Source organism: Leucoraja erinacea, chromosome 3, assembly GCF_028641065.1.
Source record: "Leucoraja erinacea ecotype New England chromosome 3, Leri_hhj_1, whole genome shotgun sequence".
In the NCBI taxonomy this organism is placed as follows: domain Eukaryota; kingdom Metazoa; phylum Chordata; class Chondrichthyes; order Rajiformes; family Rajidae; genus Leucoraja; species Leucoraja erinaceus.
The window spans coordinates 7,082,708-7,099,969 of record NC_073379.1 but is presented as its reverse complement, the minus strand read 5'-3'; the positions used below and the strand labels follow the sequence as shown (position 1 = coordinate 7,099,969).

Sequence of the window (17,262 nt, the reverse complement as noted above, 5' to 3'; positions counted from 1 at the left end):
TCAACCTCTCCCTATAGCTCAGACCCTCTAGTCCTGGCAACATCTTCGTAAATCTTCTCTGCACCCTTTCCAGCTTGAACTCCTGCACATCTTTCCTATAACATGGTACTCAGAACTGAACACAATATTCTAAATGCGGCATCACCAACATCTTATACAACAGCAACATGACCTCCCAACTTCTATCCTACAACTTATGAACTTACATAACACAAGGCTCTTCATCAATCAAAACTGCTTAGATGAGGCTTGGAATCTAAGGATGACAACAGTGGATTAGTAAAAGTTAAGAGTGCTTCCTATGTTTGTCAAAAAGTATTCTTTCACCATATCAACATTCACTGGATGTTTTCAAGAGAGAGACTTGGATTTAGCTCTTAGGGCTAACGGAATCAAGGGATGTGGAGAGAAAGCAGGAACGGGGTACTGATTTTGGATGATCAGCCTTGATCATATTGAATGGCGGTGCTGACATCGAAGGGCCGAATGGCCTACTCCTGCACCTGTTTTCTATTTTTCTTTGTCAATGAATATCCCGGACAGCACCAGCTCACATATTAAACACACTGGGATTGTTCAAGAGAGGCCAAATAATGAACAGAGCAGAGATCCTGATCCTCCACTCTAGCGTCTAATTGCTGATTTATATTGCCTATAACCTAGACACCCAGCATTTACTAGCCTATTAACAGCATATCAATCCGTAGACAATCTGTATCTTCAGTAAAAATCATCTGCAGTGGGAAAGGCCAAGTCAATGGATATTTTTGAGGCTGAGATGGATGGTGAAAAGCTTTTGCTGCGTGCTAACCAGTCAGCGGAAAGACTATACATGATTACAATCGAGCCATTTACTGTGCAAAGAGACATGATAAGGGAATAACATTTATTGCAAGATAGAGCCAGTAACATCCGATCAAAGATCGTCCGAGGGTCTCAATGACAATAGATGCAGGAGTAGGCCATTCGACCCTTCAAGTTAGCACCGCCGTTCACTGATCATGGCCGATCATCCACAATCAGTGCCCCGTACCTGCCTTCTCCCCATATCCCTTGACTCTGCTATCTTGAAGAGCTCTATCTCTTAGAGGTAGATAGTAGTTCAGGACTACTCCCTCGTTGTGATAGGGTGATTCAGTGGCCTGATAATGTCAATGCAAAATGGGGTATGCGTACCGTTTCACTTCCTGAAATCGATCTCTATCTCCTTTAGCGACACAAGGATGCGAATAGTAGACCTGGTATCGACTAGCGTGTGGAAAGGGGTGGTGAGACAGAATGCAAGGATTACTTGAAATTAGAGAATTCAACGTTCAGCCAAAAAATGCTGGAGACAACCAGCGGGTTGCAACGGGTCTGGTTCGAGATTCCCCTAAGGTGGGAAAAAGATTGTGTGCATTATTTTCACACTATCTATTCCTCTCATGATCACATACACCTCTACAAAATTAATATTTTTTTCAGTTCAGTTTAGTTTAGTTTATTGTCACGTATACCGAGGTACAGTGAAAAGCTTTTGTTGCGTGCTAACCAGTCAGCGGAAAGACAATACATGATTAGTAATACATGAGCCAGGATTTTGCCATAAATGCCATGCCTTTTCATGCCTTCTATGATGATTTCACCAAGATAATGCCTTTTCACAATCGAGTGCCTAAATTGGCCGTTTTGCTAAAGGGTCATGCTATTTTCTCTAATTGTACCGTGATTACAAAGATGTTTTTTATGTTAACACGTGAATATTAATGTTATTATTAACGTGTTAACATAATATAACTTACAAGAAAACTTCCACCACCGGGGAAAAACCGGGGGAGCCACATCGGTCATTCATTCGTTTGTGCTACCTCCTCAGCCCGTTTTGACTAGGTGGGGTACATGGCTCTAAGTTGTACTTTACTATGCTGCAAATTTTGAAAAGATAAAATAAATCGTCAGGTACACAAAAGAAGAAGAATCTGCTGCAGTCTATGGAGCGAAGTGAAATCATGCAGAAAAAGTCCCTCCACCGCGATCTTGTGTTTATTGCTTCCAATTTTGCAAACTTCCCACAAGCTATCCCTTTCCTTGAGAAACGTGGCGAAACATTAGTGAATAACTTGCAGGTTTTCAACAAAGTAACTAACGATATTCGTAAAATTCCTGGGGATGTCGGTAAAGATATACAAGGAAAATGTGAGAGAGTGCTTTTAGCTAACGAAGATCTTGAAGAAATACAGAACATAGCTAAAGTTCTCAATGGTAGTTGTAATGCAACTGTACGTCAGTACGTCAGCGTACACCCTCAGTATGTCAGTGTACGCAAGGGATACGTCACGCAGGTGGCGTGGGAGGATTTTGAGCCTCACAAAATCCTGGGGCACCGCGCGTCACCGTGCATCGCTACATACGCCACCACGCCTCACCATGCGCCATGCACGGGTCACGACGCGCCATCCAATTTTTAGGATGTCGCGTAAATTACGCCCAAGTGGGACAGGCCCTGAAGGCAGCAACTCTAACACTGCTCCACCACGTCCACCCAATCTTGGAAGCATTTTCTGAGCCTAAGGAATAAAAGTACTCTCCTGCCCAACCTCTCCCTATAACTCGCGCCCCGGCATCCATTTTAGATGTAATGGCTACATACCTGGAGGGACATAGTTCACATGGCTCCACAAACTCCACAAGCTGGTAGCAGAGATAGTTTTACAGCGTGCCTTAAATTCATAAGCTGCGGGTTGTTCCAACTCATCAATCGTTCCAGCCTGTGTAAAATTAAACTTTTGAAACAATGATACAATTAATGTTTGTGTTCTGGTTCCAAAATGTACGATTACATTTTTCTATCTAATTGTTTACTTTAGATTATTATTGCCACGCGTACGTGGGTGCAGTGAAAAGCTTTTTGTTTGCGTGCTATCAAGTCAAAGACTACATACATGATTACAATCGAGCCTTCCGCCGTGCATAGATGGTGGGTACAATATGGAGCATCTGGGGAGCTTACAATCATTTATAATGATGCAATTCCAGTGCAGATTCCGGAATGATCCGCCCAGGCCGCTGAGGGACTGATATATGCAGAGTACTGTTCTGCAGTCTGCAACTTCAGAAGGTTCAGAAGGATACAAACCGGCCCGCAAAGTCAGCCTCGGAAGTCGGCTATGGGAACGGATCTGCCAGCTCCGGCCGGGCCGGAGTTCCAGAGCCCCGGCCACAGGGGGGCAAATTCCACCCGCCGATCGGCCGCGGAAGTCCCGATGAGGTCGAGATCGGCCGCTTCACCCGGCCTAGGCACCACATTTTGGGGGGGGACCTCCGGGGTGGCGGGGGGGGGGGGGGGGCACTCACATGATTTTGTCTGGATTACAGGAGGTGGACATGGACAAAAATCTCTGTCCAGAATATGTATACTTTTTATATTTCAACAAAAAAATCTTATTCATTAAAATGTATTCAAGAAACACAAAACAAAAAATAATGCATGGATTTCTTGACATTCATAACGTTGTTCGGTCTATACGTTCAAAGTGTTATCAGATTCATATACATTTGTGGTCTAGTCATACACCACGGAAACAGGCCCTTCAGCCAAACTCATCCATGCTCGCAATATCAGGACAAAACAAAAGGTATGTCGTGTATTTAACGTATTATTTTGCTATTTGGTGTGGCTTCATTTTAATCTTATGATATGAAAATTTTATTTAGGCCCCATACAAATCGGCCATGTCTTGCCTGCCGATATGGGCTTAAAATCCATGGCAATGGCAACATTCCAATCGGTCACATTCCAGAAACATCCACTCGCAAGATAATCAAATTCATTATTTTTTTGCACAAGAACATCTAAATCATCTATATTCTGTGTCATTGTCTATCCATGATCAATATTTTCACACTAAATATCCAGAGTACAGTTTTAGTCAGATGTGTTGTGCAAAAATAATGATTTTGATTATCTTGAGAGTGGATGTTTCTGGATTAATTTATAGGAATTAAACAATAAATACCTTCCATTTGGCATATAAATTCATGACGAAGTGAGATTTAAAAATCATGTTATATTATGAATTCTTGTGTGAATGGGATCAGTTTGTTATTTGTTATTTGGATACTTAGGCTATTAAAAAATGTAGCCTTTTCTTAAGAAATGGAAAGATGTTTAGATCTAGTAATTAAATTTAGATGAATTTAAATGATTTGATGAAACTGATGAATATTAATTTTTTGTTTGGTATTTACTATTTGTTTTAGCGTTTAACTTTATCATTTCTACCTTTTTTTCTAAAACTGCAAATAATAACTTGTTTCTGTTAATGCTGTCCAGTGTTTTTTTTTCCTTTACATTTTAAACAGATGTATCCAAAGAAGAATTGCAAAATTGTCAATCCAAATGCCCAGCAAAAGAGACTGATTTAGACAACATTCGCAGAGATTATCTGAACTTGGACTACTCCAAATGTGATGATCTACAGGACATTCTTAATGGGGAAAGTAGTGGGCAGAAAGGCATGTCATGCGTGGTTTGAAGAGCAAAAACTTGTAGTTTACAATGGCAAAATTGAAAAGTTGAGGAAAAACCAAGATGTACAGAGTTGCTTATTGGTTACAATCTGATGAGTATGATGATGCTGCTGATTATGATATGCCAATATACCAGCTAGCAACTGATCTTCTCCATCTTGGTCTATTGCTAGAAATTGTAATTTCTTTACCTATCTATTACGGACTTACAGCATATAATACAATAATATTAAAGTTCTGATCTTGAGAATATCACATTTTTTAATTTTCAAGGCAGTCTGGGTGTTTATTACTATTTCTGTCACAACGGTCAATTTTGTAATTAGCTACAATTAGGTAACTAACTAATTATATGCTTTAATTTCAGGTCATCCAAGTACGATGTTTCATATTTGTTTCCGAATGCTTCAATCTATAATAACTGAAAATGTCATTCAGTTTTCTGAATTTTAAAGAAAGTTATGGGCTTTTGACTGTCCTCGATCACAGCTTTTGTGTTAAGTCAATGGAAAGGCAATAGGTACCAAGATGCTAATTTCCAAATATGAAAATTACCATAACTTTATTAATACTCAAGATATGAAAATGAATTAGGTATCATTTATTTTAAGTTATTTTTATGCTTTATCTGATGGGATAAATTATCTGATGGGATAAATTACAAGCTTGATTTTTAAAATCTCAAAATGTTGTAACATTCCTACCGTAGGTGGCTGCTATTTGTACACCTTGTGTATGCAAGCAAAGAATCTCACTGTGCCTAGTCACATGTATTAAGTATAAAGTATTCCTATTCATATTCCTAGGTTTAAGGTAAATGGAGAAAGATATAATTGAAATCTGAGGGGTAACGTTTTCCACACAAAGGGGGGTGGGTGTATCAAATGAGCTGCTGGAGGAGGTAGTTGAGGCTGGGATTATCGCAACGTTTAAGAAATATTTAAACAGGTGCATGGATAGGACAGGTTTAGAGGGATATGGGCAAAACGCAGGCTGGTGGGACTAGTGTAGATGGCACATGTTGGTCGGTGTGGGCAAGTTGGGCCAAAAGGCCCGTTTCCACACTGTATCCCCAACCTAAACTAACCTAAACACTGCATTTATTTGCTAAGTTTATTAGCTCAAGGAACATAAGGGGCCAAATGAACAATGTCACGATCAGAATGCCATGCCTTCAAAAATGATCATGCTTTATTTTAGATTTTTGATTTCTTTCTCATTCTTTTTTGAAAGAACCTTAATTTATACAGATACTAGACTAAGTGGGACCCGTTGGGTCCCATGTTCACACAGACGGGCTGGTCCACCAACACAATATTCCACCTCTCCACCAATTCCAATATTGGTGGCCAGTTGGGGGTGGGGGGCTTTCTGGAGTGCTAGTATTGGTGTTGTGGGCTGAAGGGACTGGTTTCCAGAGGGCTAGAATGGACATTGTGGGCCAAATGGATTATTGGGGTGGCAGCTCAGTCACTCAAGCCGGTTATGCTGGCAGCCCACTCACGCTGGTGGGCTGGCAGTTGACTCACGGCTATTCCTTGAAATTCCATTTCAAGCAGGGTGCAAGGCCACCAAATTCAAGAGCACTTTCATACCACTTCAAGCAGGGTGCAAGACTACCAAATCAAATGCAGTTTCATTCTACTTCAAACAGCTTGCAAGGCCACCAAATTCAAATGCAGTTTCATACCATTTCGTGCAGGGTGTAAGGCCATCATATTCAAATGCAGTTTCATACCATTTCAAGCAGGGAGAAACCATCATAAAACGACCATAAAAAAAAAAAATGAAATGAAATGATTCAATTTATTGTCATTGTCAGTGTACAGTACAGAGACAACGAAATGCATTTTTAGCATCTCCCTTGAAAGGGAGACACAGGGCGTCGCGGTGTTCCCGCGCCTGCCGCCGTAACATTCCATTACAGGCAAAGGTGGGTGAAGTGTCTTGCCCAAGGACACAACGACAGTATGCACTCCAAGCGTCCAAACCGCACAAAACACCACAAAAACACCACACTCGCAGTTCAGTAGACATTCAGTGTGTTCAGTTGATTCAAAGCTCAGACAGTCGTGGCCTCTCCTTCCCCCATCTTGCAGAGACTGAGCCACACACACACTTCCGGGTTTTATAATCCCTCCCCCCTCACACCGGAAAGGCAAGGCCTTCATGATGAGATTGACAGGAGAGAGATTCTGAACATTTTTTAAACACTAATAACACTTTTATTTTTCCAAGGTGGGAAGAATCCTCTGCACCTGGTGAGCAGAGGGGGACTGAGTAAGATGACCAAAAATCACAGCCGTAAGTGGTAGCGTTTTATCTAAAATCAATACACAGTGCAAACAGGAAGTTGTCAAGTTTAGACTTTTAATCATTTGCCATTTCAAACCAACCACCGCCAACCATTTGCTGTGCTTTATTTCAAACCCACCACATTTTCATATTCAAACCACATTAAGGGCACTCAAGGTCTCAAGGAAAAATCCTCTTGTCCTGTGCAGCGGAGGGGAACTCTGAGTAAGATGGCTAAAAATCACAGCCGTAAGTGGCAGTGTATTTTCTAAAATCAATATACAGAACACCAGGGTGTGGTCAAGAACAGACTTTTAGTAATATGGATACAGAGAAACAGCGCGGAAACATGCCCTTTGGCCCACCAAGTCCGCTCTGATCAGCGATCTCCCCGTACACTAGCATCCCGTACACTGTCCCATACTAGGGACAATTTACATTTACGCCAAGCCAATTAACCCACAAACCTGCACGTCTTTGACGTGCGGGAAGAAACCGGAGCACCTGGAGAAAACCCACGCGGTCGCGGGGAGGACGTACAAAATCCGTACAGACAACACCCGTCGTCAGGATCGAACCCGGGTCTCTGGCGCTGTAAAGCAGCAACTCTACCGCTGCACCACCGTGTTGAATACATTGACATTTATGCATCAACATCCAGGTTCAGGAACAGCTACTTCCCCACAGCCATCAGGCTATTAAACAAGATATCAAACACACTCTGAACAATATCAGTCTATTATTACTATTGCACTTTATCTGTTTATTTATTATGTATATGCATACGGTCCATGGTCTATAGACACACTGAACTTTTATATCCCGTTCTGTATTAGGTTTACATATTGTGTTGTGCTGCAGCAAGCAAGAATTTCATTGTCCTATCTGGGACACATAACAATAAAACTCTCTTGGCTTGACTCTTGTATGTAATTCGAAGGGTTTCCTTGACTTACCAAACGCCATTCTATGGTTCCAACTTTTCTGATTGCCATCTGATGCAGGTAATTCTCCTGAGCTCTCCTTTGCAGATGTAGCCGTCCAGATATCCAGGAATACTTTATGTCAGAAGGTGGTTCTGGTCTCTCTGAAACAGTCAAAGCAAAAGTAGGTTTCAGAACAGAAATGCAACCATGTACGTAGCAACGTTGGTGGTTGCAGGAAGGAACTGCAGATGTTGGTGCAGCGGTAGAGTTGCTGCCTTGCAGCGCTTGCAGCGCCAGAGACCCAGGTTCGATCCCGACTATGGGTGCTGTCTGTACGGAATTTGTACCTTCTCCCCGTGACTGCGTGGGTTTTCTCCGAGATCTTCGGTTTCCTCTAACGCTTCAAAGACGTACAATTTTGTAGGTTCATTGGCTTGATGTAAGTGTATACTTTCCAGTGTGCTAGTGTGCGGGAATCGCTGGTCTACGCGGACTCAGCGGACCACAGGGCCTGTTTCCGAGCTGTATCTCTTTTTTTTTTTTTTTTAAATATTTTATTTTATTAGAAGTAAGTACAGTCATATGGCACCAAAGTGCCTAATATATATTTTCATAATACATTTTATGTACAACTTCTTTTTTTTTTGTTACATTGAAAAAAGATGAGAATAAGAAAAAGAAGTTAGATAGTAAAGGATAGAAAGATGTGAAATATATAGTGTGTGAAGAAAGAAAACGAGTAAATGAAGAAAGTTGAGAGAGAAAATAGTGAAAAGAAAATAAAATAAAAAAGAAAAGGAGATAATTATTTATAATCTTGACCAACCCTCGTCCAGTCCTGAAACAGTTATTTTTTACAATTGTGTTGCACCATATGATTCCAAAAAGACGACGAATGGAGACCAACTCGTTATGAATTGGTCTGATTTATCCATTAGGAAGAATCGTATTTCCTCAAGATGAGCGGTGTCCAACATACTTGCAATCCACATTTTAAGCGTTGGTATTGATGTACCCTTCCAAAATTTAAGTATTAATTTTTTGCTATTATTAAACCATAGTTGTAATACGGGCTGTATCTCTAAACTAAACTACACTAAACTTGTGCAAACTTCACAAAGATTGTCCTGGTTGTACTGGTTGTATCATAACCTGGTTTGGCAACTCGAACGCTCGGGAACGACAGAAAGCGGTGAACACTGCCCAGCCCATCACGGGTACTGATCTCCACACCATCAAAGGGAGCTAGAAGAGTAGCTGCATTAGGCAGCCAGCATCATCAGAGACTCCCCACCACCATGGCCATGATCTCACTTCACCCCTGCCACCGGGAAGAAGGTATAGGAGACTGAAAACTGTGACCTTCTTTCCTACAACCATCAGGCTCTTAGAAAAATAGAAACATAGAAAATAGGTGCAGGAGTAGGCCATTCGGCCCTTCGAGCCTGCACCACCATTCAATATGATCATGGCTGATCATCCAACTCAGTATCCCGTACCTGCCTTCTCTCCATACCCACTGATCACTTTAGCCACAAGGGATCTAACTCCCTCTTAAATATAGCCAATGAACTGGCCTCAACTACCTTCTGTGGCAGAGAATTCCACAGATTCACCACTCCCTGTGTGAAATTTTTTTTTTTCATCTCGGTCCTAAAAGACTGTGACCCCTTGTTCTGGACTTCCCCCAACATCGGGAACAATCTTCCTGCATCTAGCATGTCCAACCCCTTAAGAATTTTGTAAGTTTCTATAAGATCCTCCCTCAATCTTCTAAATTCTAGCGAGTACAAGCCGAGTCTATCCAGTCTTTCTTCATATGAAAGTCCTGGCATCCCAGGAATCAGTCTGGTGAACCTTCTCTGAACTCCCTCTATGGCAAGAATGTCTTTCCTCAGATTAGGAAACCAAAACTGTACGCTTGAACACTACAAACATCAACTAAAACTACTAACAGCAAACTGGCCTCGGTTGTATAGGGGACATCAGGCTTTTGGTTTGTACTAAAATGGGGGCTTTTTTTAACTTGACTGAACTTTCTTTTTTCTATTGTGTTATCCGTGGTGACTGCGTTCCCTGGCCTGCTACGCTACTGCAAGTTAAGGATCTCGTTGTTCTGGTTCTGGTACATATGACAATTAAACTCTCTTGTCTCTTAAATGCGTGTCGCTGGAGCTGTGAGGGTTTAGCTTTATTAGCTGTATCGGTTTAGTTTAGCTTATTGGCCATATGTACCAAGGTCAAGTGAGAAGCTGAATGTGCTCAGTAGGATAGACAATAGACAATAGGTGCAGGTGTAGGCCATTTGGCCCTTCATGCCAGCACCGCCATTCAATTATGATCATGGCTGATCATCCCCAATCAGTACCCCGTTCTTGCCTTCTCACCATATCCCCTGACTCCGCTATTTTTAAGAGCCCTATCTAGCTCTCTCTTGAAAGCATCCAGAGAACCTGCCTCCACCGCCCTCTGAGGCAGAGAATTCCACAGACTCACTATTCGCTGTGAGAAAAAGTGTTTCCTCGTCTCCGTTCTAAATGGCTTACCCCTTATTCTTAAACTGTGGCCCCTGGTTCTGGACTCCCCCAACATCGGGAACATGTTTCCCGCCTCTAGCATGTCCAAACCCTTAACAATCTTATATGTTTCAATAAGATTCCCTCTCATCCTTCTAAACTCCAGAGTGTACAAGCCCAGCTGCTCCATTCTCCAGCATATGACAGTCCTGCCATCCCGGGAATTAACCCAGTAAACCTACTCTGCACCTACTCGTCAGCCCATTGGATTTTGCAGGAGTGGTCTATCTTGCTCCGCCCTAGTATCTTTGGTCGAAACCCCCCCAAATGTTCTACACTCGAAAGACCTGCAGGTTTGTACGTTTATTGGCTTCTGTAAATTGTGCCGTCTGTGTGGAATAGAACTAGCGTATAGGTGATTGGTGGTTGGTGTGGACTCTGTGGGCCACAGGGGCCTGGTTCTAAGCCGTATCTCTAAGCTCAACAAAACTGTTCCAGGATGTTTATCTAAGCTCTTTCTAAGAATGATTTTTATCTTTCTGAAGATTCGTTAAAAAAACCCTTGTCATTCTGAGATATTGTCATTGAACGAGTGCTGCACACAATCCCCAGTCATTACGTGAGAACATGAGATTATTTAACGTTACATTGATAGCTGAGCTTCAAATACTTTGTGACTATTCTGGGAAAATATTCATACATAGTTCAGTTTAGTTTAGAGATACAGCGCCCTTCGGCTCACCGAGTCCGCACCGACCGGCGATCCCTGCACGTTAACACTATCCACCACACACTGGGGACAATTTACAATTATACCAAGCTAATTAGCCTGCAAACCTGCACGTCTTTGGAGTGTGGGAGGGAATCGAAGATCCCAGAGAAAACCCACGCAGGTCACGGGGAGAAGGTACAAACCCCGTACAGACAGGCAGCTCCTGCAGTCAGGATCGAACCCGGGTCTCTGGCGCTGTAAGGCAGCAACTCTACCGCTGCGACACCGTGCCGCCCCATGTACAACTTCTACATGCCACTGTTTAGAAGACCTTTGTCCTGTATGATTTTATTCATCGTTAACAGCGATCCCTTTAATCTCATCAACATTAATTTAGAAACAAGTTATATTTAAAAAAAAAAACTCTGCAGGCAATAATTGACATGAATCAAGAATCTTGTAAGTATTACCTGAGAGAAGAGGTACCAAAGTAATGGGCTTTGATTTTTCACATGTATTCATGGTCTCTACCCATATTGAAGCAGTCGCTGAAATGTAGAGTTTACTTCGTGGAATCGTGTGAAAAGGGATGGCGATACCAGGGATGGTTGTGTTTTTTTTAGAGCTGGAGTTCTCCCTGAGTGAAAAAAAAACAGGATCATTGAAAATGTCATTGATGGTATGCATGACATTGTGACCATGTTAAAACCAATGGTTTATGGGCGTAGTGGTAGAGTCTCTGCCTTAAGGGCCTGTCCCACTTTGGCGTCATTTGCGTGTCATTTATGCGACATCATTTAGCGTCACGATGCACCATGCGCGCATGGTGCGCATTACGCGTGCAAGGTGCGTGGTGACGTAGGCAGCGACGCGCGGTCACACGCGGCGCTCCAGGATTTTGGGATGTACAAAATCTTCGTGCGCCAGCTACCAGACTGATTCCTGGGATGTCAGGACTGTCTTATGAAGAAAGACTGGATAGACTTGGTTTATACTCTCTAGAATTTAGGAGATTGAGAGGGGATCTTATAGAAACTTACAAAATTCTTAAGGGGTTGGACAGGCTAGATGCAGGAAGATTGTTCCCGATGTTAGGGAAGTCCAGGACAAAGGGTCACAGTTTAAGGATAAGGGGGAAATCCTTTAAAACCGAGATGAGAAGAACTTTTTTCACACAGAGAGTGGTGAATCTCTGGAACTCTCTGCCACAGAGCGTAGTTGAGGCCAGTTCATTGGCTATATTTAAGAGGGAGTTAGATGTGGCCCTTGTGGCTAAGGGGATCAGGGGGTATGGAGAGAAGGCAGGTACAGGATACTGAGTTGGATGATCAGCCATGATCACATTGAATGGCGGTGCAGACTCGAAGGGCCGAATGGCCTACTCCTGCACCTAATTTCTATGTTTCTATGTAAATGACGCCCGAGTGGGGCAGGCCCTTTGCAGCGCCAGAAACCCTGGTTACGGGTGCTGTCTGTACGGAGTTTGTACGTTCTCCTCGTGACCTGCGTGGGTTTTCTCCGAGAGCTTCGTTTTCCTCCCACACTCCACAAAGACGTGCAGGTTTGTTGGGTAATCAACTTGCTATAAAATGTAAACATTTGTCTCTAGTGTGCGTAGGACAGTGTTAATGTGCGGAAATCGCCGGTCTGCGCAGACTCGGTGGCCCGAAGGGCCTGTTTCCACGTAGTATCTCTAAACTACACTAAATGTATAGGAAAGAACTGCAGATGTTGGTTTAAATCGAAGGTAGACACAAAAAGATGTAATCAGTCCGAAGAAGGGTCTTAGCCAGAAACGTCAGCTGTTCCTTCTCTCCAGAGATGCTGCCTGTCCCGCTGAGTTACTCCAGCATTTTGTGCCTGTCTTAACCTAAACTAAAGGTAGATCATGGCCGCTCTCTAGTTGGTGAGAGGAGAGTTTGAGGGTTAATTGGCTTCAGTAAATTGCCCCTAATGTGCAGGGAGTAGAGGCGTAAGTGAGGTAATATTGAACTTGTGTTTACGGGTGATCGATGAACACTTGGTGTACGACTTGGTCCCAACCGGGATGTTGGATACGTATCATTGTGGATTGTTTGTTAGTCAATAATTTTCCAAGCTGCATTTTTAAACTAAATCACAAGCGGAGGGACACAACAATGGTCAGATCTGAAGAAGAATTCCAGCGACTCCCCGACTTAAGTAAGTGTAACGTTCTGCGAACCCCAACGCAAGTTGGATTTTACCAAAGTCGGGATCACCAACTGAATGAATGAATTAATAAGTTTATTGGCCAAGTATATTCACATACAAGGAATTTGCCTTGGTGCTCCGCCCGCAAGTGTCTGTTTCCATCCCCTGCCCAGAATAATTCACTGAGTGTATTAATTGGCATCCAGCAGAAATTCTACACTGCGGGATCAACAACTCCTAGTCTCTCACTTCGCTCACACTGTGTGTCAATACTCATGTTCACATGTTATAGGAGCAGAATTAGGCCATTCGGCCCATCAAGTCTACCCCGCCATTCAATCATGGCTGATCTATCTTTCCCTCTCAACCCCATTCTCCTGCCTTCTCCCCATAACTCCTGACACCCGCACTAATCAAGATTCTGTCAATCTCCGCCTTAAAAATATCCACTGACTTGGCAGAAACACTTCCATTTCTTGGTCATCGACACTGTTAATTTTTCAGTCTGCTCTTTAGTCAGAGGGTGGTGAATCTGTGGAATTCTTTGCCACAGACAGCATTGGAGGCCAAGTCAATGGATATTTTTAAGGCAGAGATTGACAGATTCTTGATTAGTACGGCTGTCAGGGGTTATGGGGAGAAGGCAGGAGAACGGGGTTAGGAGAGAGAGAGATAGAACAGCCAAGATTGAATGGCTGAGTAGAATTGATGGGCCGAACGGCCTAATTCTTCTCCTATCACAAAAACTTAAAAAAAAAATTGTAAACAGAATTTGCTTTTTTTTTTAATTCACGCTTACGTCTATCTATAGACGGTATCTAAGACCTCACCTCCAGTGTATCTTTAGTATGTAGCGAGTATTGTTTGTGTCGTGAGTCCCAGACCTCCACAAGCAGTTAAGACCATTTTTAATGTCCCCAATGAAGTAGCAATCCAGATCGTGTGGTCCACCTGCCAGGAGAAAGGAAAGATGTGCATTTATATAGGAACTTTCATAGCCTATTCCGGGGTGGGGGGAGATTGCAACCTTCACGTGGTCCGCCCTGTTTCGACGAATGCAATCAACCCGGCGTGCACAATCAAATAAGATCAAATAGAACAAGTTGTCCTACAACTTTAGGCTGTGCCCACCATACGCAAGAAGAAGAAGAAGATAGCCTCTTCCAACATTCCAAAGCCCTGAGGTGCAACCTTTTACACAGAGGGTGGTGGGTGTATGGAACGAGTTGCCAGAGAAGGTAATTGAGGCAGGAACTATCACAACGTTTAAGTAACATTTAGATAACATCAGACAGGCCCCCTCACTGTCCATCTTCAAATCCAGTGTTAAAACACATTTGTACTCCCTGGCTTTTGACCATGCCCGAGACTTTGCTTCTGTTTTTATTGTTTTTAATGTTTCTTTATTTTACATGTCTTTTCCTACTATTTCTTTTGATTGTTATTATTGGTGTGTATTAACTTTTTTGTCAATGATTAGTGATGTACAGCACTTTGTTGCAACTATGATTGTTTTTAAAGTGCTCTATAAATAAAATTATTATTAATTATTATTATATGTACATTGATTGGACAGGTTTGGAGGGATATGGGCCAAACGCAGGCAGGTGGGACTAGTGTAGGTTGGCCGGTGTGGGCAAGTTGGCTGAAGGACCTGTTTCCACACAGTATCACTGTATGACTCATATGTGGGGTATGTCCTCCTCCAGGTGATGTTTGATCTTCAGCGTGTTCACTCATGATGCATCCAAGGACCCTTCTTTGCACACAATTTCTTCCAAAATGGAATTGACTTGATTTGAATCGAATCCTTTATCATCACGTGTGACAAGTGCTTGCAAACCGAAGGTATGCAAATAGTTGCCACGCGAAGGACACTGGCAAAGATTCAAAATATCCCCCGCCAGGTCCTCCTCTGTTCTCTGCCACCCTTCCCCCCTCTCCCTCCCCCACCCCGGGCCCTCCTTTGTTCTCCCCTCGCCCCCTCTTACTTCGACCCAACCTGTCCTGACGTTGTACATTCCTGCTGTTCTATTTTCCATTAACGGAGATGTGCTCGGCAAGTTTAACACAGAGGGCGGTGGCGGCCTGGAACAGGCTGCCAGCGGTGGTGGGGGAAGATACGAGAGTAGCGTTCAAGACAAGCACAAGGGGGCGGATCATGTGCAGGCAGATAAGAGTTGGCATCATGTTCAGTGCAGAAATTAGTTACGGCTCGCCAAGCTGAAAATGACCCATGTTCTCCTTCCCTCCATTCTCTACGTCAGCATTTCCTAGCTTCTGCCATAACCTTACTAGTTTAGTTTATTGTCACGCTCACTGAGGCGCAGTGAAAAGCTTTTGCTACGTGCCAATCAGTCAGCAGAAAGACAATACGTGATTACAATCGAGCCGCCCACAGTGTACACATACATGATAATGGTAACATCGTGAATAACATTTAGTGCAAGATAAAGACCGATCAAGGATAGTCCGAGGGTCTCCAATGAGGTAGATAGTAGTTCAGGATTGCTCTCTGGTTGTGGTAGGATGATTCAGTTGCCTGATAACAGCTGGGAAGAAACTGTCCCTGGATCTGGAGGTGTGCGTTTTCACACTTCTATACCTTTTGCCCGATGGGAGAGGGGAGAAGAGGGAGTGGCCAGGGTGCGACTCGTCCTTGATTATGCTGCTGGCCTTGCCGAGGCTGCGTGAGACCTCATCGGAGATCGTTAGGCCATCTTTTGTTGTAATCTACTGGACTTTATCTTGCACTAAACGTTATTCCCTTTATCCTTTATCTGTCCACTGTGGACGGCTTGATTGTAATCATGTATAGTCATTTCGCTGATGGGTAATACAACAAAAAGCTTTTTACTGTGCTTTAGTACATGTGACAATAAACTAAACTGTAAACCTGGTTAGAATTAATACATCTTACGTGGCTGCACACTGCATTCTATTGCTTACCATTTAAGAACATGTTTAGTACTCTGAGATTGGACATAAAAATGGTATCACAGCGACGGATTATTTGCTCGCTTGAAACTTCACTCACCCCCCTGCAGGAACTATACAACAAGAGGTGCAACTCCAGAGCAAATAAAATCATGGGAGACCTCTTCCATGCCTGCAACGGACTGTTCCAGCTGCTACGGTCAGGCAAACGCCTCCGTTGCCATGCGGTGAGAACGGAGAGGTTGAGAAGGAGTTTCTTCCCAGAGGCAATTCGGACTGTAAACGCCTATCTCACCAGGGACTAACTCTACTGAACGTTTTTCCTTCCATTATTTATTATATGATTGTGTTTATGATTGTGTTTATAATTAGTTTGGTTGTTTTGTTGTTTGTCTTTTGCACAAAAGTCCGCGAGCATTGCCACTTTCATTTCACTGCACATCTCGTATGTGTATGTGACAAATAAACTTGACTTGACTTGACTTGACTTTGTAGGAGTGAGTATAATGTGATAAAATTACCTTTTAAATTATTTTCCCTGCACACATGACAATTCTGATTCATCCTTTCCATAAATCTTTATTTATGTTGTTGACATTAGTTTCAGAGCTGCGTTTCATAATGTGCCAATTCATCACTTTATACTCATTCTTCCAAAGAATCTTTCACTACGATAACCTTTATATATCTGATCTCTGTACTAAACATAATCTTAGCTGTTATCACAATGTATTCTGAGAAACGGGCTTGAATATACCCTGTGAACTCATCGGCAAGCTAGCCTTTGTAAACTTCATTTGTACAATCTTTAAAGTCAACCACAACTTCAAGTAACCCTTGCATCCCCTCTCTAATCATGGAGAACATGATTAGTTACATTCTTGGGACGTGACCCTTCTTCAGTCTGAAGAAGGATCCCGACCTGAAACGTCACCTATCCATGTTCTCCACAGATGCTGCCTGACCCGCTGAGTTACTCCAGCACTCTGTGAAACTTCACCTATCCATGTTCTCCAGCGATGCTGCCTGACCCGTTGAGTTACTCCAGCACTCTGTGAAACTTCACCTATCCATGTTCTCCACAGATGCTGCCTGACCCGCTGAGTTACTCCAGCACTCTGTGAAACGTCACCTATCCATGTTCTCCAGAGATGCTGCCTGACCCGCTGAGTTACTCCACTTTGGCCGTCAGTTA

General features: G+C 42.9%; 1 protein-coding gene across 1 annotated transcript in view; it reads right to left on the bottom strand.

Moving 5' to 3' along the window:
• Positions 1-17,262, bottom strand: part of LOC129695163 (leukemia inhibitory factor receptor-like) — a 42,678-nt gene that overhangs the window by 19,164 nt on the left and 6,252 nt on the right. The window contains exons 2-5 of the mRNA XM_055631939.1: positions 13,961-14,081; positions 11,429-11,595; positions 7,761-7,891; positions 2,630-2,762 (exon numbers count right to left, since the gene is read on the bottom strand). Coding sequence (XP_055487914.1) covers positions 2,630-2,762; positions 7,761-7,891; positions 11,429-11,595; positions 13,961-14,081 — 552 coding nt within the window. The remainder of the gene's footprint in view (positions 1-2,629; positions 2,763-7,760; positions 7,892-11,428; positions 11,596-13,960; positions 14,082-17,262) is intronic.